The 26,239-nt window shown below is 41.1% G+C and overlaps 1 protein-coding gene across 6 annotated transcripts in view; it reads right to left on the reverse strand.

Moving 5' to 3' along the window:
- FGGY (FGGY carbohydrate kinase domain containing) overlaps positions 1 to 26,239 on the reverse strand; it is a 127,957-nt gene that overhangs the window by 15,488 nt on the left and 86,230 nt on the right. For 5 of the 6 annotated variants that reach the window (XM_041421739.1, XM_041421735.1, XM_041421737.1 and 2 more), the window contains 5 exons: positions 23,674 to 23,735; positions 18,419 to 18,566; positions 17,001 to 17,075; positions 13,808 to 13,928; positions 11,110 to 11,204 (listed from right to left, as the gene is read on the reverse strand). In XM_041421739.1, coding sequence (XP_041277673.1) covers positions 11,110 to 11,204; positions 13,808 to 13,928; positions 17,001 to 17,075; positions 18,419 to 18,566; positions 23,674 to 23,735 — 501 coding nt within the window. Of the gene's footprint in view, positions 1 to 11,109; positions 11,205 to 13,807; positions 13,929 to 17,000; positions 17,076 to 18,418; positions 18,567 to 23,673; positions 23,736 to 26,239 lie in introns of those variants that run through there. The other variant, XM_041421741.1, reaches the window with a different exon arrangement.

The raw sequence follows: 26,239 nt of genomic DNA on the forward strand, positions 1-26,239 counted from the left end.
GTCCTTCAGTTTGTGTATAAAATGTTGGCATTTACAAACTCCTATTCCTCTGGCTGAGGAAGGACAGTTTATTTTAGCACTGTGATCAGTGCCATCATAAATCTCCCCTCTTCCAGTCCAAGAACAGTGGCACAGCCCAGTCAGTGTTCATATGCTGTGCCCATAAAACAAGAGGGCATTGCCATGAGGCTTTACTAAAGTCCTGCAAGCCTTGAGAGGGGTCCTGAGGTGAGGGATCAGCACTGACTGATCCACAAACCGTCCCTGACTCTTTGCTTTTCATTATGTGAGGACAGGGGTAAGGGAATGAGATGTGGAAAGAGCTGGGATGAAGGAGGAGGAGAGGAGAAGAGAGAAGAGAGGACCAAGAGATGGGAAAAGAAAAAATGAAAGTTACTAAACCAAAAGAGAGGCAGAAATCAGAGGCAAAAGTACAAGATGAAAGAATAAACAACATCAGAGTGGGAGCAGAGAGAAGGAGATGATGGCTATTGGGGATTTAGTGCTGAAAGAGAAAAGCCCCAGTCCTATCTTTATTCTCTTTCCATGCCTGATTCTCCTCTGGGATGAGTGGAACATCCGTGTCCAAAAAGCCACACATTTGGCATTTAGTGTCTTATGGCAAATGTGCTGAATATCTACAGGGGCAAAGTTATACAAAGCAAATTTTAAAAAGTGAATCTTGCTTAGTCTCCCTTTCATGCAATGCAAGAATCATCCCTTAGATGGGACTATTGCAAAATTAAATGACCTTGCAACCACAACCAGTAAATAATGAGTAATGTGTTTGTATGCTCAAAGCTTTTATGCCAACTAGTCCAGGAAGGTGAGGAGAGCTCATCACAAAAAGGCCCCATTTATCAGAAGGGCTTCACACAGCTTAGCATCTTTAGGGCCATTACTCACCTCCCACACCTAAGCTAAGTGCCAGCTCCCAACCAAGAGCCTAACACACATCCCATTTATCTGCTGGAAGACACATGAGCTGCTTCCCTCAGTCTGGTCTAAAGACACAGCATCTAATACCTAAACTACTTAAAGTTAACAGAAATGGGCGACTTCACAACAACACAGAGAAAACCACCAGTCTGGGAAAATTAGGCAAAAATTAAGTTTTACCAGACATTTTGAAAGCAAAAGGGGTTTGCAGGCTACAAGACTCAGCAGTATTTTGCTGAATACATTCAAGGTGTTTGTGCTACAGGGCTGGGCAATGAAGGCACCTTTCAAAGGTGATGTGTTAGCATCACCCACCCCATGGTTTTGGGAAGGAGAGGTTGGGATGAACAATGGTACAGCTCTCCCATATATGCCTGTCATGCAGAGACTCTTCAAAGGAAAAACCATTGATTAGAAGTTGGTTTATTTTCCAGAGGGTTCTCCCTCGAGGGGTCCCCTGTGCTTCCCAAGCTCCCAAAGAAGTGACGTGGTCAGATCTAACTATCCCTCATTTGTGAGGAGTCCACTGCCACATCACTTTTCTCGGTTCCTTACCCAAAAACTGTGCTCCCCCCAGAGCTCCCACACTCCTCCCAAAAACCTCTACCTGGCAAAGGACTCTCTGGAAGCTGCGTGGCAAACAGCAGCTGACAGCAGGTGCTCACACAAACAGGCCCTGCATGGGTCAGGAGGTATTTCTGTACTGAGGGTTAGTGATGCTCAGAGGAATGCAGCTCCCAGGAATGCTACACATTGAGAACATGCCCCATAAATCATTCCTAAGACAACAACCCAACTCGCTTTTGCTGTGCACTTATAAGGCAGAGCAAGAAATGGGCACAGCAGCTCTCCCTGATTGTGCTTTTCCAATGTTTTCCAAGCCTCATCTGGAGAAATATCTTTGTGCAAAAATCTGCAAGTCAGGCTTTTCCATGCCCACTTGGTGGTCAGCCTTTCTGCCTTTATTTCCCTCAAGAGTGACAATTATGGTCTTGCTACTCATTACGTGGACACGTGTCCAAGTAAAAACAAAAACAGAGACACAAAGGAATTTCATATGGATTCTCTATATCCCATTACCCAACTTTAAAATGTGCCACAGAAATTTTAAGCACAGGACATGTAAAAAGTTGTATCAAAACAAGAAGGAAAGGGTTGGGAATGGTTGTTATATGTCTTTATCTAAGAAACCAAGGAAACAAGAACATATGATTGAACAAAGAAAAGAGAATGAGAATTAGATTCCAATTCTGAGGAAAGACAACACCTTAAAAAAGCAGCTGCATTCTAATAGATGTTATGGGATCTCTCCTTCACCATTTCAGATCTGTGATTATACGAAAGGGAATAAAGAAAAATTACTTTATTGTTAACACAATAAAATGTATTGAACACTGAGATAGTAAAAAGTCTTGTTAAACTATACAGAGAGAGAAAATGTTAAGAAACAAACCCCTCTAGAAACCTTAGGAGCAAGGATAACAGCATATGTAAAACATAAAACTTTTTCAAATATAGGGTAGCAAAAGTATGTCCTAGTGGTCTGAACTAGTGGCACCAAATCCCACAACTGAGTGATCATGATGTCCTTCAGTGTGAAAGACATTCAAGCATTTCAGACAGTGCTGTGACTCCACATGCTCGTGCCTGGCCACGGAACAGTCTGATCCCTGTGCTGACATAGCAAGAGTGCAAATCCCAGATGGAAAATTAATCTCACAATGTAGCCAGATTGAGTTTCCAATTCTCCAGTGCCTAACTTGAAGGTTGTTCTGCTCAGCTACTGAAGAGGTGAGGGCAGAGAGACTTTAACTTGTTTGACATCCCAAACATCATTTAAGCAAGACACGCTCTGAAAAGGACCTTCTTGGCTACTGACAGTTACAAAAGACCCATGGTACCCTCCTTTGTCCTCATCCTTCCTATAAAATATTGCTATCACACTTTTCCCTGCTTAAATGGCCTGGACAGAAGGGGAGTCCAAGGTCCAAATGACTTCAGCTGTGTCTCTGAGCACATGGATAAAATCGTTCCTTAAAATAGAAAGGGGAAGGATCACAGTACACTTTTAAGAAAGTATCTATCTGCTATAAAGACACATTTATGGTTTCCTCATATTTATGGTTTTCCTCAAGAAAAGACAGGGTCAGCAAGCTGAAAAAACTGTAAGGTTGTGATATTATTAAACTTCTACAAGCTGATCTTAATCTTATTCTTCTTGGAAAAAAAAAATCAACTAATTGTACGTCTCCTTTCACAAACTCCACTGTAGTCATTTCATGGTTTGTTACAAAAATATGCAGCAGCAGAAGCTGCACTATTCCAGGCAGCATTTTTTCTCCTACTTGCCAGGTCCTGGGCTTACTGACAGATGAGAAAAACACCATTGGTTTAAAAAGAGTCTCAACTTGTGCAGATTAACAAAACACTACATCTTATTCTTTGCCAGCATCAGCTGATGTGAGCTTCTAAAAAGCTGAAAGACATGACAATGTAAATGTTAATGCTACAGACAGAGGAGGTTATATTCACATACATGTGGTTGTTTCTAACACAGTAATTCAGGGTGTGAAAGCACCAGAACTTGGGAGAAGTCAGTGGAGCTGTGCCACTGTGCAAAGCCAACTACACTTTCAGCATAAAGACAGATAAAATAGATTTCTTTTGTCATGCTTCCCTCCAAGAGGTCTTCATTACCATTTCAGTCCATCCTCGTAAATGTGAAAAATATGTAATAAAATCTTTATCACCAGTCTCAGCCAGAATTAATAAACAGGGAAGTCACACTGATATCCCAACACAGGGTGCCCCATCTCCTTCCACCAGTGCCCAAATGAAAGGCCATGTTTTATTTCATTAGTGTGGTATTTCATGCATATTTCTGCTTTCAAAGCAGCAACAAGGCCACAGCCCTAAGTAGTGGACTGCTGAGGTTGCTGCCTCCAGTGTTAGAAGAGCTGTGCCAAACACTCAGCTCCTGTAAATGGGCAGTTCTGTTATAGCTGATATATCACACGGACTCGCTGCAGCTGCCTTTCCCTGTCATTAAAGAGTTACTGAGAAATTCCAAATCTGAACATTTGTGTCCTGCGTGACATTTCAAACGCAGCACGCTGAGCTTCCACAAAAAGCACAGCACTTAACAAAAGACACAGCCTTTGTGTCCCACTACCTGTAGCATCCACAGCTTGTTCCTGAAGGAGCAATAGCACAAACCAAGTGCAAGAGCTCTAATCACCTTTATCATCTCAAGATGTGTCATCTCCCAGTGAACTCTGTCAGATTCCTCTTTGGGCTCTGATCCAGTAAAGGACTTCAGCACGTGGGCAGTCCTGCCTGTCTCCAGCTGAGCTTCTTGCCTGCTTGAAAGTCAGATGATGCACCCCAGTGCTTGACTGGACTGGGGCACTGGAGTAAACTGGTGTCACTCCTCTGCAGTCCTGGAGCAACACTGATTTGCATTAACTGGGAATGCTGCATTAGGATTGAGGACAAAGATCATCTGTCACTGCAGCAGCTATGTGACCTGCTATGACAAACTCTGACATTTACTTAGACAAGTTTTTACCTGTAATAATTTCAAGTGATATAAACCAGCCACAAATCATCTGCTGTGACAATGAACTAAACACTACTGCACAGCATGTACTGATCTGATAATACATCAAATGTATGACAACATATAGCACTAGACACTGCACTCCCCAAGAACATTTCACAGCAACAGAATTATTTCTCTCCACTCCAGTATAAAAGGCAGCCAGCAGGATGATATCGAATGATGGCAGCTCTGCTTCTCATAAAAGGACCTTGGGGACTGCAAGGAGATTTGTGTATCTGCACTTCAGCAGCACAGCAATGTGGAAATGTTAAAGTTAGTAAAGCAAACAGACCTCAAATGAGAAGGGCAACAGATGTCAACCAGTATCACATGTCAGTAAACAGCAACAAGGCAGAGGGTACTTTTCTAAGCACTTTTGTGAAAGCATCGTGCGAGCAGCTACAGCCACATCTCAGCTGTGTGATCTCTACATGGTGGTGTTTGTGTGTGTGATTTAACTCCCACCAAGAGAGGAACTCCAGCCACATGGAAATGCTGTCCACTGGAGTCAGCTGAAAGAAAGTAGAAAGGTTTCTACATACTTGTTGTGGCTTGGAAAGTGAAAAAAGTCACACTCTCAAACTGATTGAAAGCTCATTCTGTGCTTGGCAAAGACAAACCAGCATTTATATTCCTCAGCTTTAATGCAGAAGGATCATCCTTAGGGCAAAAGAGTAGTAGTGATTCATCTGCTTTTTACCCTCACTGCAAAGACTTCTGACAGTAAGGCCAAAATATGCTAACTAAAAAGGCACTCTTTGTACCATAAACACCAGGCCACAAGGAACTGGACAGTGGCCATTAAATCACTGCCTTTTCATTTCTCTCTCTCATCTATATTTCTCCCAAGATTTCTGGTAAGGAGGCAGCTGACTCTATACAAAAGCCAGAGGCATTGCCAGTATCTTGGTGGTTTCATGCATGCCATATTGAATCTAACTTTATCACACAAGGAAAAAAAAACCACTCTCAACGAGGGAAAGCCATATTTCAGTGTCAAAACACCAAGGAAAGAGGTACAGGGATGGAGTTCTACTGCCAAGTCGCTGCCCTGAGCCCAGGCTTGGTTAGATGTAAATATTCTCCACAGCCATTGAACATTTTACATAAAATAGTTTGGTTCTCCAAGTCTCTCAGAAGAAGAGGCCACACCAACCAATGCCTACCTAAGAGAGCAGGAGCTTTTTACTTTGTGCCCAAGGATGGTCTCCACTAAACTTGGGCTCAAACTCTACATGAGCACATTTGGAGTTCTTGAAGAAAAGGAAGGCAAGGTCACAGCACCTTAACACACTCCTTGTGTACATCATGGTGCCTAAGAAAAACCATCTCCTTCCTCTGCCTTTCCAAAATCCTCTGATTAAGGGAACAGGAGAAAAAAAAAACAACAGGGCAGGAAGGCCTTTGCTGAAAGGTGCATTAATTAGGTAAGGCAAGCCAACAAAATGATTAATTTTCTGTTCTCCTTCAATATTATGTTTACACAAGTTGATTATAGCACTTAATTACTAATTCACCCTGCTCAAAAACAAGAGTGCTTTAAATTTTTAATGAGATGAGGGAAGGCAGCATTCCTGAACTCAACAGGGAGAAGTAATTTTATTTCCTCTTTTGATTTCCCAAGTTATTACCATTTCTAAGGACAAACTTATCCCTTCCCTGATCTTCCACTCAGTCCTTGCTTTTGAAAATATGGAAATCACGGGACGCTTGCATAAATTTCAATCCATGGCCTGACAGGTGATGCTTTGGAAAAGAAATAGAGGATCAGATCATCAACTGCACATCCACTGGAATAAATGGAACAAAATTACACCAGAAAAGGCCTGATCCAGAAATGGAAATGGCCTAACCCCCTCCAGTTCTGTCAGCACAAAAGTTGAATATGTCCCAGTACTATTTATGGGTGTTCTTATGAAAATGTTGTATCTTCCCCATTGCCAGTTGGTCCATTACCAAGGTTGTGGACTAATTGTACTCAGGAACTTCTTTACATTCACGACTGTCTGTAACACTTTAATTGTTACAAGGCAAACACTCCGTGTATCCTATGTTCTTCCTGGCTGATCTTTATAAAACTTGCGCTATCTGTGGGGTTTGTTACTTGTTTTTTCCCTCTGTGTTCTACCACCCAACCTCATCCTGAGACAACTGAGAGGAGATGTCCATCAAATGAAGCAAAACCCAGCAGTGCACGAACAAAACTCTTGCAGGCTCTGTTAGTACAGAGTTGTGAGTGAATTATTTCCCTGCACCACCTTAACTTCAGCTCCCACCTGCAACACAGTCCACAGACTCTGAGCCAGGGGACCACGAGCCCCTCAGCTCCTGGGGCTGCTTCCAGGGCTGCAGACGGGACCCAGGGGCTTCTTCACCTGCTCAGCTGCTGAACGATTCAGCTAATCCACATGAGATAATTACCTGACACCTCTTCCTATAGAACCCAGCTCATTTCACCCACCCTATGACCTGCTTTATAGAAATGAAAAAGATTCTTTATAGAATGAAAAACCTCTTCCCTTCTTTTTGTAGGTTATACCATCAACACGCTTAACAACCAAAACCAACAAAGGAAAGGCTAAACCTCCCTTAAAAGTTAATTTGAGACCTGAAAAATCTTGTAGTCACGTAGATTCTAAATTCTAGCTCAGTGTTTCACACCAAAAATATTCACAGAAAGCTGATTACAGAGAGTTACCAACAAAATGCACTCTAGAAAATCAGAGTTTCTTCTCTCCCATGCCTGACTAGTAACAATGCCCCACGTGAAAGCAGCATATCTAAAATAAATCTGGTAATCTGGTTCCATACAGGTAATTTTATTAATTGCTTTAATACGCAATTAAGGAATAGTCAGTGGGCTGCAGGGTTTTATAAGGCAATAATCCTGTTCCCTGGTGTACAGCTCTGTCCCAAAGAGTGGGCTAGCAAAAAAAAAAAAAAAAAAAAAAAAAATTAGCTGGATGCCTGCCAAATCAAACAGCACCTTCTTCCCATTTTCAATTACGTACGAGTGAGGCAGAGTAACGAGGATATACTGGAAACTTTGACATTTATTTATTGAACATTTTTACTGAGAAGGAATTGCTGGCTGGCTAAACCGGAAACTATATTTTTACTATAGAAACAATCCCATAGAAAAGCAGGATCCTGCTGCTCAGCATGAAAGGAATGGCTAGAACCAATAAATTGACTCACCTAAGCTAGCAATGTTAAGGTTATTTCATTCAATAGAGGATGTATTTCAAAAATCCAAGCCCCAAAAATACAGTCTATTTCACAAATCTTTATGCCACACTGTTTTACACAGCACTGTCTGCTGGGGCCCAGCCAGGCTGTGTTAGAGCCCCAACAAAACCACTCAGAGAAAAAGTGTGCAGCATTTGTTGGGACAAATGAAAAGATAAACCAAGAAGAAATTCAGAGGATTTTCTCCCCTTTCTGGAGTCTCTAGAGACTAAATAACCAAGAGATGAAATGGGGAAGAACTCACCACACTGTGTGGGTTTTTTTTTTCTTTTTGGATAGACCAATTGTTTTACCACAGAGGAGAAAAATGCAGGGAGAGTAAATGAAGAGGAAAATAGGGAAGTCAACATTCTTTGAAGCAACAACATATGGTGACCATGCCTGAGAGATGGAGGTTATAAATCTTCCCTTGATAGAATTACCTAAAGATGAAATTGCAGCTTCAAGGGGCTTGAACTTTTCAATCCACACTAGAAGCTTGCAAATTAACCTGTTTGGTCACAGCTTTTGCATTAACCTTCATTTCCAAGGCTTCTCTGTAAAGGCTCAGCATATTGAGATTTTTGGTGCTAATACAGATGTGGTCAGTAGAAAGCACAAAAAGCTTTGCACAAATCACTTGAAATATGAAGCAAAACACATGAAAATTAAGAATTAGAACAAAATGCTGAATTGTTCAAAGAGCTGCAGTATGGGAAGGGAGAAGAGACAGGAGGAATGTTGCTGCATGTTCCTTTGTGAGAATAAACTTATTTAGGGATACCAAAGGATAAAGGAAAAGCTCTGGAGTGTTCCAGCCGCCATGACCCACTGCCCAAGACAGGTCAGGGTGAGGCTCCTGCTGTCCCACGTGGGGTGGGTGCATCAACAGCCACGTGTGGTGAGTGACTGCCTGTCCTTGGATAAACCATCCTCTGAAGCAGCTGCTTCCCCATCTGTGAACCCCAGTGATGGGGCACCACAGGAAAAGCACCAGGGCTGTGCAGGAGGATGAGAGTTCAGCAACCAGCACAGCCACAGACCTAACCCAGGAAATGTCACCCAATTCCAACACACTTCTGTCCTGTGCAGGTAAATACAGCCTAACTCTGACTACTCCATAAGGACACCACAGAGTTGGCTCTTCCCTAGGTGACCCACCTTGTCTTTCCTCTGCTGAAAAGATGTCCTGGGGGATTTTGAGGACCTTGCCTTTGGGTCCAGATTCTGGGTGAGGCAGCTGCTCTGACCTGGCTGCCCCATGTCCCAAATACCTACAGGATGCACATTCCATCAAATTCAGCATCCCTGGTGGGCAGCACCCAGAGCTCTTGTTAGCAGAGCATGGTAAAGCTGGACTAAGATTAACAGAAGTGATTTGGAGGGATCCAGATTTGGGTGCTACTTCCAAGCTGTCCTAAAACTGCTTGAGTTTTAGAAAGTGGCTTTAGAAAGCCAACCCATAAAAACCAGGGAGCTTTCAAACATTTTGATCCTGACATTGAGTGGAAATGTCCAAAAATTGTTCTGAGAAATGTGACCAGTGACTGGGAAAAATACAGTAAAAATCCCCTTCAAAAAACCATAGACGTAAGGAGAGAGGTTATTGTAAAAAAACCACAGCTCTCTCCTTTACTATTACACTGAGCAAACAAAGAGCTTTGGAAAGCACAGTAATTAAGCACAAACCATCTATTAGAGGAGAAGTAATAACCTGTATTTGCAAAATCTACAAAGATGCTGAATGTTTGCAGCAGCACCTCTAAGAAAGGGTTGTTCTGGAAGACGTTACAAAAATAAATGTCAGAGAGGTTATTGAACTGCAGTGGTAGATATACATATGCACTTCCCTGACCCTAAAATAAATGTATTCAATTTCTCCTTTGTGATCCCATGTAGCTAAATGCTTTTAAACATATTAATATCTGTTCTGACATTACTGGATTTTTTCTGAAATATTTTCATATATAAGGGTTAGGGTTAAAAAACTAAAGGTACGTGGATACACAAAAATTATATAAAACACAAAACAGAAAACTTCACAGCATTAGATTTTTCCAGTGCTGATAAAAACAGACTCAATAAAATCAGTTTTGTTTTCCACTACTGTGAGATATTCAGTTATTGCACAGTAGTGGAAAACATCCTAGACTTGAAATGAAATATGTGTTTGAAGGCAGAAGATTAACAGAAGAGTAAGAATTAAATATGAAGTCCTGTCACCAAAAGTTGCTACTGAAATTACATTTATCAAAATAAGGCCTCTTTACAAGCACTAGAATTATTACACACAGATATCTATGTTGCACTGTGTATTTGCTGCAATGGGACTCATTTTAATGGAAACATTCTTATGAAAGGAAACTGCTCTTTGTGCTAACCTACACAGCACTGTAGAATATTCCCACTTGGAGAAGTGCCAAGCACAGCCCAGCTCCTCAGCTTATGCTGAGCTGTTTATTGATTCCAGTGGAACTGCACCAATTTAACCAGGTCAAGGAGCTGACCTCCCTATTCACAAAATATCTCCAGATAAGCTTTTGGTGCAAAATTTCATCTACAAATATCTGTCCCTGATGTTATAAAGCAAAATGCAACAAATGTATTACGGACCATCCTGATAAATCACTTTGTCCAACTGCATTTTGCTGCTCAGTGTCCTTGTGCAGCACGAGGAGAGAACACGGCTTATGGGATTGCCAGGTGGGAAAGCAGGAACGATTTGGGACAGTCAGCCCCTTCTTTGGGTTTCTGATGCCACTGTTGTTTGTATAAATGCAGCTAAGCCATGCTTTGACTGATCCACTAAAAATAAAAGCCTCACTGCTACTTTTTCAGCTGTTAATGGACTGAAATAACATGAATGAACATGCAGTTCCATCCTCAGTATTAACTCTGCATCACTGGGGGCAAGACAAGAGCTAAGATGTGTTATTTTTTACTGCATAAATAATGCTATGTTGCTTCTTATGTTTAACATTCCTCAATATGAAGGAAGGAAAGTAGGAGAAATGTAACTGAGATGAAAGTGTGACCTTCCTGCAGGATCAGAGCCTTGCCAAATTCCCTGTTTTGTCTGTAAAATTACATGGGCTAACTTCACACACAGCAGCTTCTATGCATGTCCCCACACATGTCCAAAGGCAAATGAATCCTCAACACACCTAAATAATATCTGGAGTTAAACAGAGGGTGGAGAGAAAGCACTGCTGGATCTTGTCTGGCTGTGCAGAAGGGACAAACTTTTCCACTTACATTTAGGTGTGTGCATGGTGCCAGAATCAAGGTGTAAGACACATTAAAACCGAACAAAAAATGACATAAAATCAGGTGCTGCATACCTGGATAGATGCAAAATCCCCAGAAGCACAAGCTCCAAGAATAGCAGCACCCACCAAAACAGACTCCACTTCTTTGGACAGCACAACAGGTTTGCCTGCAGAGGGAAGAGCCAGGCCTCTGTTAGGGAACACAGCAGCACCAGCAGCTCCCCAAATAATTAAAAGCAAAAAGACAAACAAAAAAGGAATCAAAAAGGGCTTGAAAACCATTATTCAAAACCCCATTCAGAGCTACATCCTGCTGTAGGTTAATGTAAATCTCTCTGCTCTGTGGTTCCAGGCTCCAAGAAAAGTGCAGCATTTCAATAAAATCATTTTAGCAAAATATTAATGCAGAACATAAAGCACACAAAAAAACCAACCCCCCAGATCTTTGACACTGGCTATTTATCTCATTCAAAGGGTTTGGTATAAACCTGTTACCCACACCCTCCAAACCCACGTGCCTATTAAAAGTTGACCTGGAGGGGAAAACAAGGCGGTCTCCTTTTTGTCTCTTTTGCAACAAACAAAAAAAGACTGTTTGTGTTTGGTTTTGAACATACAGCCAACAAAGCCAGCCTGGTTTTGCTGGAAGACATGAAAATATGAGTAGTAAATTTTCTCAAGCTATGTATGAAATAATAAGAGAAATCTTGTCTTCTAATTTTTGCAAGATACTGGAAAACAAAATTAAAACACTGGAAAAACAAGCAAACAATATATATTCTAAAGTAAAATTAAATATTAGTGTTTCATCACCCATGGGTACTATTGAGAACATACTTTCCCTTGGTTTATGGAGAGTTTTCTCAGACCTGTTTCACTAGTGTAAAGAAAAGCAGGAAAAGGCTAAAAAAACCAAACAAACACTAGCCTGCTTTCTTAATTCCCCTGAAAAATCTAACCAAGAGCATAAATCTAAATACTTTTCTAGCTGCACTTCAGATGCTTATCCTCACTAAGCTGAAAAATTTAATATTCCTGCAGTATTTGGCAAGTGTCTGCATTTGCAGTACTGAGATAATGTAATTCAGTGAATGATGATGCAAACACAGGGGTGGGAGCAGGGATTCCTGCTCAGAACAGTCTCCACCATATTATATCCCAAAAAATGCTGCTCCTGAGAGCCAGCTGTAAGATTAGAAGGAGCTGAAATTTGGGTGAAGTCCTAAAATCAGCCACGAACAACTTCCATAGAGGAAAAAGGCAAGACACACACTTTGCAAAATGAGAAATAAAATTAATATAAAAAAGCAAATTCACCTCGCACCAGGCTTTCAGTTACTTGATGCAAAGCTTGCCCTGCCACCTGAGCATTCCTGCAGCTCAGCTGAAGCACAGCTCAGGACTTGGGTCAGCTTGGAACAGCAGATCTCAAGCTCAGAGCTCCGTGGCTCTTTGCCAGGCGTCAGTGAGCAATTTTCAGCGTGCTCTAAAATTTACTGCCCATTTCCCGCATGGTCAGAATGAATAGGAATTCTTACCAGGCAAACAAAAAGATCAAGATACTTTTTAAGTGGCCTGTGGAATTATCTATTGGATGTCTGCATGGCTGAGTCATGGGCATTTGTGCTAACAATAATATATTCAGATTTTTTTCTTTTCAGGAAAGAATGGGGGATTGATCCTGGAATGTTAGTTATTTTATCTGATAGGCTCTAATGAGTTCAACATAACCAAGAGCATTTCAGTCAGATGAACTCTGACATCCCTTGTCAGTCATTGATTTTACAAATGGGGGAGAACTCCAGACTGCAAAAAGGCCTTTTTGTACTGAATTGTACTTGGCCATTAGTTACAGTCAAAGAACTTGTGATTACATTTTAATCAGAATACCTTTTCACAGATCTTTTCTTTTACACATTACCACCCAGCGCCCAACTCTACATATAGCTGAAATTCATCTAAAGTATGTGAGTTTTTGAAGGAAAGGCATGGACTTAACATCATTTTTCACAAAGCATCACTTTGACTACGATATATTTAGTGAATTTTAAGGTCCACAGGCATTATGTATTTTGCTTGTTCATCAGGGTTATAAAGTGTGGTTTGATGTTTGATGTCAGATCTCCAGACCAAACGCCCCAAATTTGAGCCTTAAACTTCATTTATGACAGCTTAACTGATCTTAATTTGAAATAAACCCAAACCACACATCACTCAATGTTCCTCTGAAGCCCTTTACACTAAATTTTGTTATTTTTTCCACATTTTTTGAAGTATATTCAATTGACTCGCAGGTGTGCAGAGACGTCCAACACACACAGGCTGAAGGGAGACCAAAACACCAAGGAGACCTGAGAGCTTCTCCTGTAGTGAAACACACACCCAGGGCCTTCCACCCACCAGGAATTCCACAAAACCAAGTGCAACACCTTGCAGGAGCAAGGATCCAGATGCTGTCCCCTAAACCACATAAGTGACACAGTCATGGAAGCAATTCAGGAAAGAATTGTTCTGTAGGATGGATGCAATGGCCAGCATGAGCAGGAAGTGTCACAAGTCAAATAGGATTAAGCCAATAGAAGGAACATTTCATTGCACATTTTTTTGGCCATGCAGCAAAATACATCTATACACAAAGTCTTTATTTCTCCAAAGACAACGTACTTAGACACCTAAAAAAAAAAAAAAAAAAGTATTTCCACTCTGTACTTAGACACCTGAAAAAAAAAAAAGTATTTCCACTCTTTCCCATGCACTTCCCCAAGCTCACCAGTAATGTCAGCGTGCATCTGCACAAAGAGAGGGTTCTTGCTCAGCCCACCACACAGGAACAGCGTGGTGATCTCATGTCCTGCAGCCTGCATCGCCTCCAAAATATGTCTTGTTCCTAACTTCAAAAAGGGGAGGAAAAACAGAACCAGATGAGCACAGGAGAGCAGCCCGTACAGAAGTACACCTGCATGGCAAAGGCATCCCCACCAGAAGCTCCTCTTTACTTTGTGCAACAGCATCTGAAAATCCAGCTCAGTAAAGAGGTTTCAATACTGAAGCCAAATAGGAAAACAGAACAAAAAGAGAACAGCAAATAAAAAACTGTTTTCTGTCTTTTCAGCAAAAAGAAAAACCTGAAGAATTTTGTATTGGTTTAACTATTTCTCTTGGCCTTTGCCCTATGCAAAATAAAATGTTCTACTTCATGGCTGGATTAATTGAAACATCTCAAATGCAAGCATATTTTAAACTTCTAATTTACCATCTCCATTCTGAGAAACTCAGATCAGAATGGCAGAAGCAAATGCTTGGCCATTGGAAAAAAAAAAATCTTTTTTCTTTTTGTTTGCTTTGCTACCCTCCTCACTGAAGTCAACCTTCTCCCTCTTTCCCTCTTGCAAGAATATTTTCCATTTCTTTGACAAACTATTTAACCAAAAATAATTCCCAGTTCTTTATAATACCTTGGAAGTTATGTTTGAAGCTCATATTTGACAAAATGCCAAATTCAAGGCAAAATGTTGCCCAGGCTGACTCTTGGTAGGCAGATTCCCCACAAAACACAATCTGGTCAGAGTTTTCCTAAACAGTTGTTTAAGTTTTCTTTAGACCATGCTGCAGTTTATTAAGAGTGCTGCAGCTGCAACAAACCCCTCTTCAAATAAAAGCTACTGAAAATGGAACTTGCAGGGCTCCACCAGGCTGGAGATGTTCACAGTGAATGCCCAGCACTATTCTGGACAGGCCTTCAAATGTATTTTGACTTTTAGACAGGCAGCTCAGAGGAACCTGAGCAGCCCCAGTCCCAGCTGACTAAATCCATCGCTTCCCTATTGACACAGAGGGCTGATCTCCAAATTGCACAGCCACGATTTTAATTATGGAAAAATCAACTGCTCAGAACGGGCTGGACAGCCACAATTACATCTCTCATCATGTTCTCATCTGGCCAACTGTTGCATTGCATTTTGCAGTGAATACTTAAAAGGAGATTCTCTTTCACTGCTTCTGAAATTCAAATTTATTAACAACTTCTCTCACAACATACACATGTCAAAGACCCTGAGAAAGAACATGCTGTGAAAATTATTTTGTGTTTACCTGCCTGGAAAATTGTATTCACACAGCAATTCAAATTAAAGCCAGACTTATTTCACTGTGGGTGGGGGGGGGGAACTAATTTAATCCTGGGTTGGAGAAAATGCAAATTGAGGGGCTTCAAATGCAAATTTTATATAAAAAGGAAAAAGCATCTCCTGCTGAAAAGAAAACTAGAGATTAACATTCTGTGGGCAGGCCTACACTTTGTACAAGATTTTTACATAGGTTTAAAGTTTATCTTGCACCCATTGAAGACAGCTAATGGTACAGGATTACTACAACTGTTTCCTTCAATAAAAGTGAAGCTAAAATTGGGAGTGAACATTTAATTTCCTAGGTATCCCATTAGCAATGAGTAAATATATAGTCAAAACCAATGTTCTCTGTCTACTTTTTAGTTACTGTTTCAATAATGCTTTGGTGAAAAAAATAATTTCCCTTAACTTGTAGTGAAAAGAAAACTACAATATGTCCTTTTTATATTAAATCACCTCAATCAGCTCTCCAAAAGATATGCAGCTGCTGAGTTTACTGCTCAAGACAGTATTTGTGTTTTACAATCAAGTTTGAGCTGTATCATATAATGAGATAATAGGTGACTTTCCCAGGATTTCCAGCAGAGAAGGTTTCCACTTCGTTAGCACGAGATAATCACGGGGCACCTGTTCCAGACTGGGAAGTTCCTTTCAGGGGCAGGAGCAGTCCCTGGCATTGTTGAACCTCTCCTCCACTTTCTTCTTTCAATGGTGGGATTATACTGAAGCATCAGGTATAACCCAGCTACATTCATCTGCAAAAGGCTCCAAACTCACAACAATAAATCCCAGGCTGGGGTTAAATTCTCCTTATTTGCTGAGGAGGGAGGGTTAACACATGAGATGAACAATTCCCAATAAATTTACAGCAGCCGCCCACCCTCTCCATCCCAGATGGCTGACCCAGCCTAGAAAAGTTGTTGTTTAACCAGGACAGGAGTTTGGAAGTTTTCCAACTGAATGGAGTTTTGTCAGGAAAACTCCCCAATTCATCAGGCTGGTCATGTTTTGCAAAAACACCTCAAGTTCAACAATTTATAAAAAAAAAAAGGACAGAAAGGACGTTAAAGGAATGTGGATTTCAGTGACCAGAGGGCTGGGGACAGCATGTCCCTCTGGAAACACCCTGAGCCAGGCTTTCCAAACCACTTCTGTGAGCCAGGGTTTCACCTCAAAACAGAACTTCTCGTGAACTGGAAATCCTGGGTTTAAGGGAAAATCAGGGCAGAACAAAAAGAATTCCGATAAATTCCCCATGCCTGGTGCTGGCAAACACCAGGGATGTTTCCCAGCCTCCCTGCCTGCCTGCCCAGCCACGGCCACAGGCTGGGACTGCTCCCCCTGGGGCAGGGACACAGGGGGAAGATGTGCCCTGCTGGGTCTGAGCCACAGCCCTGGCACAGAACTCTGCCTCACCCAGCGGGCAGGGAGGGCAAATCCACGGATTTGGGAACAATCTGAAGCTGAGGCTTTTCAGGGCAGCACAGAGCCCTTTGTAGAATTGCCAGTGCTTTTCTCCCCCTCTCTCAGCCTCCCCTCAGGACAGCTGGGATGTTAACACTGCTCCTTGTGCTGTCAGCCTCCTCCCTCACATCTGCACCAGAGGCAAAAGCTCCACGTACAGAATTGCCATAAAGACAGGATTTTTAGGGGAACATCTTCCCCCACAGCCTGCTGATTATCCTCCAGTTGGGAGTGGTCACTAATGTGGGTGAACAGTATCTTGCTCCTTTAAGAAGCCCATTAAGTGAATTAATGTATTATTAGAAATCTGGTTAGCAGAAGCGAATGATCAGAACAATTCATTTCTTCTTTTATGCACTAAAAATGTCTTACAGCAATGGCTTGGATCGTGGCCAGGTAGATAAGGGCAAGTTCATCCAGACCTCGAGACAATGTTAGTCCAACAACCTGTGCAGAGATCAAAAGGAAGATGTAAAAATCCAGCCAAAGTAAAACTCTATTATTCTCTATGGCTTCTTGTTGTAACAAGTTTTAAGTGCTAATTCCAAGCCTTACTCCTGTGAGCTGTACACATAATGTTATGTTAAACATGTTATTCCTGATCTGGGGAAGAGCCACATAAATTATCCTTGCCCTTGTGAAGAAATGAAGAACAAACAACATATTGTATGGGATTAGAGATAGATTAACTCTGACAGTTTTATGTTATGACTCAGATATTGCTCGTGAATGTATTTAATGTAATAATATGAAAATGCTATTACATAAAAATAACTTTTTAAAAGCATTTCTCCCCCTCCCTCCCAAGCACCCTAACACTGAAACACAATTAATAATTAAATACTATATCTTAACCTCCTTTACTCTGACATAAATCAATACTGCACTGTAGTTACTCTGGATTAATATCAGTCAAGACCTGAATGCAGACAGAATTGTGACAGAAAAAATGGGTTGCTATTACCAGTATTTGCATACAGCCATCATACCAAGGAAATTCTGATTTTGCTGCAGCATGTAATTCTTTCATAAAATAATGGAGGTATTATTAGGACCCAAAAATATATAGGCCTTTTTTTTTTAACATTTCCCTCATTGGTGGCTTAAAACATGCAGCAGTGCTTATGCCTTTCCTATCTCAGCCTTAATTACAGCAGATTTTGGTGCTGTTGAGCATCTGGAGAGGTTCACTTGAAGGACAATTTGCCATTTTGAAGGAGACTTTTGCATTAATCACCAGGTATTTTGATATCACCAAATTATACTCTTATGACACCCTTCTGTTACAGTTCTGCACAGTCCTGGCTTGTGAGTGAGCTGATCTACCATTGTAAATGCAGGGAAGAGGAATGCCCAAACTCTGGAAGTTGGGCTGAAAAGCTGTTTAAATCAACCACCCATGGGCAGAATATTTCATTCCTTTCCCAGACAGGTTCACCCAAATTTCTCTTGAAATTCATTGCAACAAATTGTAAGATGTGTTATCTCACAGGTGAGATAACAGCAGCAAGAGCTGTGAATGTGATTCCTAGGAAAGGTACCTGCACACACACAACATTCCTCAAGTTTTTAGAAAATTAATATGGCTGTAGTGATATCTCAAGCACAATGATCTCTGGTTTTCTACTGAAACATCAGCAGTGCAGCAAGAAACCCAAATCCTTTGGGATAGTGTAAATAGCTAAGGAGGAGTGCACTCAAAATTGAAGAAAAGCTCCTTCCAAACTCCTTTAATTTTTTTTCTTTTTTACCCTGTATTGACCTTTTTGCAAAGACAGGCTGTTTCTTACCATGCCCTTTAGTGTCAGATCTGTTAAGGGAGATCTGTTACCATGGAAATCTGGCCAAACATGTAAATCAACAGTGAGGAAACCCACAGGCAAAGATTTCTTAATCAGATCCAGGTGACTGTTCAAGTATGTATATATACTGTGAGCACTGCAAGAAAAACAAGTTGGAAAAAGAGGGGGGAGGTTATTCCTCAAACATAAAACATTTGTACCACCACCAAATGCAATAACCCCACTAAAGGAACAGCAAAATCCCACTGCCTGCCAAGGCCATGGCACTGCAGGGATATCTCTGTGCATGTGGGCTCAACAGGACATCAGAACTCCTTAATTTCCTGGGATGAGGGGAGATAATGGGACCTTGAGCTTGTCCACTGACTCCTAAGAGCTGCTTGAGATTTGGGGGCTGCTGCTGCTCCTCTCCCACAGCTGAGGGAGGAGTAAGGAGGAATCCAGACAGAAATGAAAACCAAATTCCTTTGCAAATGTTTAAAAATTTCTCTGATTAATCAATAGCGCTGGATGTACAGCTTTCCTTTTTTAAACCATAATTATTTCAGTGTGTGTTATGATTAAAATGCAGCACTAAGGGTGGAGGAGAGAAAGTTAGTGGCTGCTATTTTAGGGAGGAGCCCAACATGGGCCTAAATATGATTGTATCTAAGTTCAGATGCTACACCCAGCTCCACAATATCCAACAGACTTTTTTCCTGGACTAATGGTGAATTCTTCAGTGCCTTGGCTTGCAATGACTCTAGTGACATTCCATTTAAAAAATGTTGCAATTACACTCAGAATCTTTTTTTTTTTTCAAACACTCATCCTATCACAAACAAACCCATATATATTTTCCAACTCCTTGGAAATCCCCAAGTGAGGCATTTAATTCTAGACATGTGGGTCAATAATAGCATCTAACCCTAATTACAATTGATTAGTCATTGTCTCATCCACTGCAGACCCAAACAGTGATATTCATTTAGCCTCTACATGTATATTCAATCATGCACTAATGAGATCCCTAAGGGAATTTGGCATATGCTTTACTAGTTTGACTTCTGACCCACTAGCAGCTGTATATTTATACTTTGCATTCAACCATTCAGCTGCATGTTTTTTCAATTATACCTTACCATGTGTACATTATCAGAGGATATCATTCAAAATGAAGTACACTTGGAAGACATTAAAATAACTAATTTACATCATTATTCACGTCCTTTAAATGTGCTTTATGTGTCTTCCTGGACCCGAATTATGATAATTTGGAGGTCACCATAATTTCTTTCCTGTTCTTGTAAAAGTGGCCCTCTTTTCTCCATCCCTAAAGACTCCACTACAAGCAGTACTGCTCAGGATAAAGTAGTTTGAATTCCAGTCTCAATCATGGCTTGACTGTTGGGAAGGATAAAAAAGGAAAGCCTCACTCAACCACCAGACATACCAGCCTTTCTCTCCTTTCCTCTCCATCCTGGCTGATTGTTCTCACAAGGATTAGCCATTTGTGCAGCTCTGTCAGAACACAAGGACTGAACAAAAGGAGGCTGAAGTTGAGCCAAATATGCTTAAGATTCACATAATGTTGGAACTACACTTTTCCCCACACCTTTTCACATTTTATTTTTTTCCTAAATATAGATAAGGGTTCAAGGCACTACATTTGGACTGAGTGACCAGCAAAATCCCTCGAACACCTGCCAGAGCCTGTTTTACCACCTTTGTGTTTAACCCAGTATAACACCATCACCTCCTGGAGCTTTTTCTACTCAGTTCTCTGTGAAAGTATCAGTGGCAGCTGCCTCTGACCTGCAGAGCTGAGCATGAGTTGTTGCCATGAAAAAGGAACTGTGCTGAAAGTGGAAGAATAAGAAATCAATGCAAGGCTGCCCAGAGCTGTGTTCATACTTGGGACACGACTTCAGAAAGCAACCAGAGGTTAATCTGAAAGATGCCAGCAGGTATCTTTCAGGGAGGAAAAGAAAATCCAATTTATTTTATTTCTAAATTTAAAAAAAAAGGGTTCTAAAGCATCTAGAGACACAGAGAACTGCCAAATATGATTCTTATATTCTGCTAGGAAGATGCCAGAATTGCTGGTGGATGTTGTGTGTGTGACTTCAATGCTTTCTCTTCAGGATACATCTCCTTAGATGAGGAAACGGCACTGAGAGCTATAGGAAAGGGAATTCTGCCCTAAAACAGCACTTCAACAAGTGCTAAAGGACATACAAACTTTGCTGCCAGTTAGATACTTTCCTTCTCTATCAGATTAGAAATGGTCATTCTAGAAAACAGAATGATTTAAACTTTAAAGCAAAAAGGATCATATTATTTCTTTTAATTTCCTACTCTAATCTACCTGTACAGGATTTAGCAGAGCAGTGATGACTAAATAATTTCTGTAACTCACTGAATTCCCTGAAAAACCCCAAGTTTTGGAGCTCACAGATTGTGCCCATCAGATAGACCAAATGCTACATTTAAACTGTCCAGAAAATCCCTGTGTAATTCAACCCTCTTCACTTCCAGTAAAAGTAGGGTAAAAAAGAACCCAGGAATAGGACTGGGAGGGCAGCACAAGCCTGGCCTTCAGCAGCAGTGGTCAGAGCTAATTGTCTGAGCCTCTCACGCCCTCCCAAGCCACCACAAATGTCTGCACTGGTGCTAAAACAGCTGGAAATTTGCTCTGGTGGGGGCAAAAGAGAGTTTGCACAGGGAAACTCCCCAGATCAGCTGCTCAGCAGGGACCTGCCACTCCACACCTGCCTCTTAGCAGCCCCAGGAGAAAGGGAGGACAGGCTTGGGGAGGCAGAAGGAGGTGAGAGAAGCAAGCAAGAGGCATGGATTTGTGACCTCTGAAGTTGTTTATTTAATTATCGATACATGCTTGTGCTTAACTCTTCACTGCATCCAGCTTGGGAAGTAAAGGCAACATGGAATTGCACACCAAAGTATGGAATCCTCATCAGATGAGGATTCCATACTTTGCAATGGCTATCTGCAATTGCTGAAGATACTCAAATTCCTACAGCCACACAGAGAATATCCTTAAACATAATAAACCAAATTCTCTGATCTGTTGTGCTGAGAATTCCAGTGAAATCATTTATCATCACCAATAATCCTCCAAAACAAGATACCATGTTTGAAGGGAGCCGACATGAAAGATGAAGAGAGACAATCACAAGGGCCAGGAGTGACAGGACAAGGGGGAATGGTTTCACGCTGCCAGAGGGCAGGGTTAGATGGGATATTGGGAAAGAATTGTTCCCTGTGAAGGTGGTGAGGCCCTGGCACAGGGTGCCCAGAGAAGCTGTGGCTGCCCCAGGATCCCTGGAAGAGTCCCAGCCAGGCTGGACAGGGCTTGGAGCAGCCTGGGACAGTGGAAGGTGTCCCTGCCCACGGCAGGGGTAGGACTGGGTGGGCTCTAAGGTCCCTCCCAGCTCACACCCTTCTGTGATTCTGGGATTATTTTTATTCTGTGTATATGACTTAATGTAGATAAACACATAATCCAGAGTTTTGGCCAACAGCAGCTGCTACTTGTACCGAGGATAAGGCTGAAGTCTGGGGAATCATGGAAAAATAGAAAGGAAAAAAAATAAGGAAAAAACAAGTTCAAATTTCAAAGTTCCTGATTTTCATTCATTCAAAGGAAATTCTTTAACTAATATGTGAGAAGGACAAGGAGACAGAAGATGAGAAAATTAATATGAGACTTGTTTAGCAAATCTATAGCAATACCAATGTTTCAATAGGAGAGTGATATCTGGAAAGCATTACAAAAATACCATTGAGCAAACAAACTTAGTAAAATATTATCACTCTTTTTATAAAATATTACGACTCTTACAATCAGTGCTATTCTCCACCATGTTGCTAACTGCAGGAGACTCAAATCCAAAGTTATGACACCATACCCTTGGATAACATGGAGTTCTACTGCCAATATTCTGTGTTTAGTGTCCTGTTCACATCACAGTCTCAGTTTTTGCACTGTGGCACTGTTTGTGGTCAGTATCAGACCCAGCAGACACAAGTAGGCTACTCCACAGGCACTTTTCCAACACACAAAAAAAAAGATGGTTTATCCTGGCATTACAGACTAAACTGTTTGTCTTATGCTAGTGCTTCAAATGGGGGCACTGGAAAAATGGCCTGGAAGCCAGAATTTTGAAAAAGACCCAGTTCAATCTTTATTCCAAACATACACAGATGCATTTATTTCCTGATTTCCTTTTCCAAAGAACAACAAAGAGAATTCTAGGAAGCATGAATCTGTTTCATATTGAATGAAGTCCAATACATTTCTGGGAATCCTGGTCAAGTTCTTAAAAAACAAGTAAGGCAGTGGGCCCTGCAAGGCAGGGAAGGGTCATCCAGAGAAGCCAGGTAGAGCTTTATCTCCCCAGGGAGGACTGAAAATATCTCTGCAACAGCACGTGCTTAATCCATCTATCAGGACTGGCCCTGCCTCTCAGACCAGAGGGAGAAGGGAAAATGCCAAGTTTGCTGGGTTTTTTTTTTCTTTAATCTAAAGAGGAAAAAGACATTTAAGAGAATCACATTTTCATCAAACGTGCCCAATTGTTCAGCTAAGTCCTCTCTGGGAGTGATATGAACCATCTCAGAGTGAATCCAGGCCAGAAAAGCTTGAGGAAGTCCAGGCCTGACAGAAGTCTCTGAACTGTCTTCATCCACTTCTAAAGCAGAACAAGCTCAAATTCCCCATCACACAGAGCCTCTTGTTCAAGGAATCCTGGAGCTACCTCCAAGTCACCCCTCCATTTAAAGCTTTGTCTGAAAATTCATCCTGTGTTTCTCTATTTGTGCTGCCAAACAGGAGTTTCTCCTGCTACACCTTCCTTTAGATGACTGTTTCAAAAATACTGAATAATATATTCCTAATTAAGCTACATGCCATCCTTGGAGCTCAATTATTTCACCTACAAATTAAGACATACTGTTAGCCCAAGGCATGGAGGTCTGCTGAACAGGGCTGGTGCTATAAAATCAAGAACTACCTTGGGCTGGATAGAAAAGCAAAAAGTTAACATGGTTACTGAGATATGCTGAAGGTATCTGAGGGGAGTTTAAACCTTACATTTACGAGCAATCACCTGGAAAGTCTTTGTAAATACTTCCAGCCCACTATCTGACTGTTCATTCCCCTGAGTGAGAATGAGGACACTGCTGGGAATACAGTGTGCATCAGTCAGCAAGGCAGGTATGTGAAAAAGGAATAAAACAGTGACCTGGCTTCAGCTTTTGCCTCTAATTCTGGGAAGGCGACGTGGCCTCGCACCACGTGATCGATCTGAAAAAGAGAAAAGCAACATTTTGAGGATAAGTACATCTTGAAAATTCAATCCTGGAAAAAGGAAAGGCAGTGTTACAGCTTTAAAAAAGACAAGAGAGCCTCTAAATTACTCATGAAGTGTTAAATCCTAGTCCTAGAGAAGCCAATGGCAAAACTCCCACTGAAATTCAGGATTTGGCATATAAACAGTAAGAAAAACAACCAACCTTGCACCAAACCCAGGGCAAATGCTAAGCATGCAGTTCTTCAGTCAGGAGAGTAAGGTGAAATAATGACTTTTTTCCTGTCCAACACCCCCTGCATGTCCTCTACTCTGTCCCATTCTGCATGGATATCCTCATTGGAATTCTATCAGAAGCATCTTCTTGGCCCAAATCCCTACATCATCTTTCTCTACCACCCTGTTATGATAAAACACAAGGTGTGTTATCATCCTGATAGATGCTTTGTGCATTCATTGCAGGAAACAAAATGTATACCCTAAAAAGCAATTATTGCTATAAAAGAAGATCAATATAAGCTCTGTCTTATGCTGAATTTATAAATCAGCTTGTCCTTTCACTCCAGAGTGGTTACCATTACTCACAAAACAAAGTATCAGGTAGAATAATATAGGCTTTTAAGGCAATAATTCAGCAGGTTTTGTGGCCTCTTGGTTATATCCCATCAGAGGTGACAGTAAAAGCTAAGGAGGCAAAACTGCAGCTACTCAAGAGCACTGAGTATATTTGGCAGTACTTATTGACAGCAAATCACATTAGTATTTAATCTTAACAGCATGAGTCTAGTCCTGAACCACATAATGAAGCACACACATGTGAACACAGCAAAGAAAATAATGCATGTCTGTTCTCCCTGAGATCAGCATCAAAGACAGAGGTCAAATGTGTGCATGCACCAGAAACACAGCTCAGGCCTGAATTCTTCAATCCTGCAGAATCTCTGCAGAACACAGGGGCAGCTCATAAATTCAGAAAGAAATCTATAAATAAACATCATACATAGGTGTCTGCTCTGAAAACATTGTTACACAGAACTGTGACAGGAGTTACGAAGTTTGCCCTTAATTGAAGCCATGGCCACATGAGGGATGCATCTAGAAACCCTCTTCTTTTATTTTTTATTTCACATTTCACAATGATGTCATGCCATCCTCTGTCTCCATTGTGCAATATATTTCTTCTTATAAATTTTAAAAATATAGTGTAAAACCCCATTGAATATACAACTAAACAAGAATTTGCAGAACAAGGGACTTCTTAATCCTTCATTTGGGCACTATACAAACAGTTTTCAAAATCCAACTTTTTTTTTTTGCAGCTGTATCCCCAAAAATTAGAGATTTTTAAAGGGATCAGCTTTACTTTTAAGAAGTTTGATCAGACTTTTCAAATTTTATGGAAATAATTCACCTTGGGATGTTGATCAAGCAATGGAAAGAACTCCTAAACATATCCTTCTTTTTTTTCAGAAAACTTTAGGTGTGAGAAAGCAGGAGCTTTGAAATGACAGAGATAATAAATGCAATGTACCCTGCATATTGCACATAGCAGTGTCTCCTCCCATGGCTCCCTATGTGTCTTCTGTTCACCTCAAGAAAACCACAGGGGATATTCCAAGAGTGTTTTAATGAGACACTTTCCCTAATATTCCCAACAGTACTTCAAGCTGAATTTTGCTGTGGGTCCTAACAAGACTGTTCATTTTTCCCAGTAATTTCTTTAATGATTCAGAAACACCTTGTTCTCTGATCCAAGAAAGGAAAGGATTTTTAAAATCATCTTTTTCAAATGCCTTAATTTTCATTGTACATTTTAAGTGTGGAACCACTGTGAGCCAGCCAAGAAAAACTACTGACTGCCTGTATCCTGTCTGGAACTTAGATAAGTGTATTTACCTGTTCAGAATTAAGCACACAGAAACTTCCTTCTCAAAATTGTTCTTGCAAAGCAGCACATAAGATTTGCTGTTCTCCTTGAAAACTGGTAGTGTTATGAGCATATATTTATTATTTTATATGGGCATTATTTAGTTTTATGTCTGGTTGTAGCAGTTATTTGTAAAATGGGTCACTTTATGGTCCTAGCCCAATCTTTACCTGAAAAATGTAAAGCACACACATCCCACCTGCTGCAAAAGCAATTATTAAAAATTATTACTAATTATTAATTTAAAAGTTTTTAGCCACAAGGCTAAGGATGGGCTGGAGGTGGAGTGGGAAGCCAGGCTGCAGGGAGAGGAATGACTGTGCCACTGCAGCTGTGACACAGAGGAATGTCAGGTTGGTGTGGCCAAGGAGAGAGCTCAGAAGGGATCCCCAGTCCCAGCTCAGCCTGGGTGTGTCTGGGCTTCCTGATCCAGGAGAATTTCTGCTTTTCACTCAGTGACTGTTCCATATGGAATGTTTAAATGCAGCAATGCCCCAGTGCATTTCCTGGCCATGCACTCCCATCTCCAGGCTTTTAAAGAGATGGGTGGTGCTGACTCAGGAGTGATCACAG

This window comes from Onychostruthus taczanowskii, unplaced genomic scaffold (genome assembly GCF_017590055.1).
Source record: "Onychostruthus taczanowskii isolate IOZ18803 unplaced genomic scaffold, ASM1759005v1 scaffold7, whole genome shotgun sequence".
Classification (NCBI taxonomy): Eukaryota; Metazoa; Chordata; class Aves; order Passeriformes; family Passeridae; genus Onychostruthus; species Onychostruthus taczanowskii.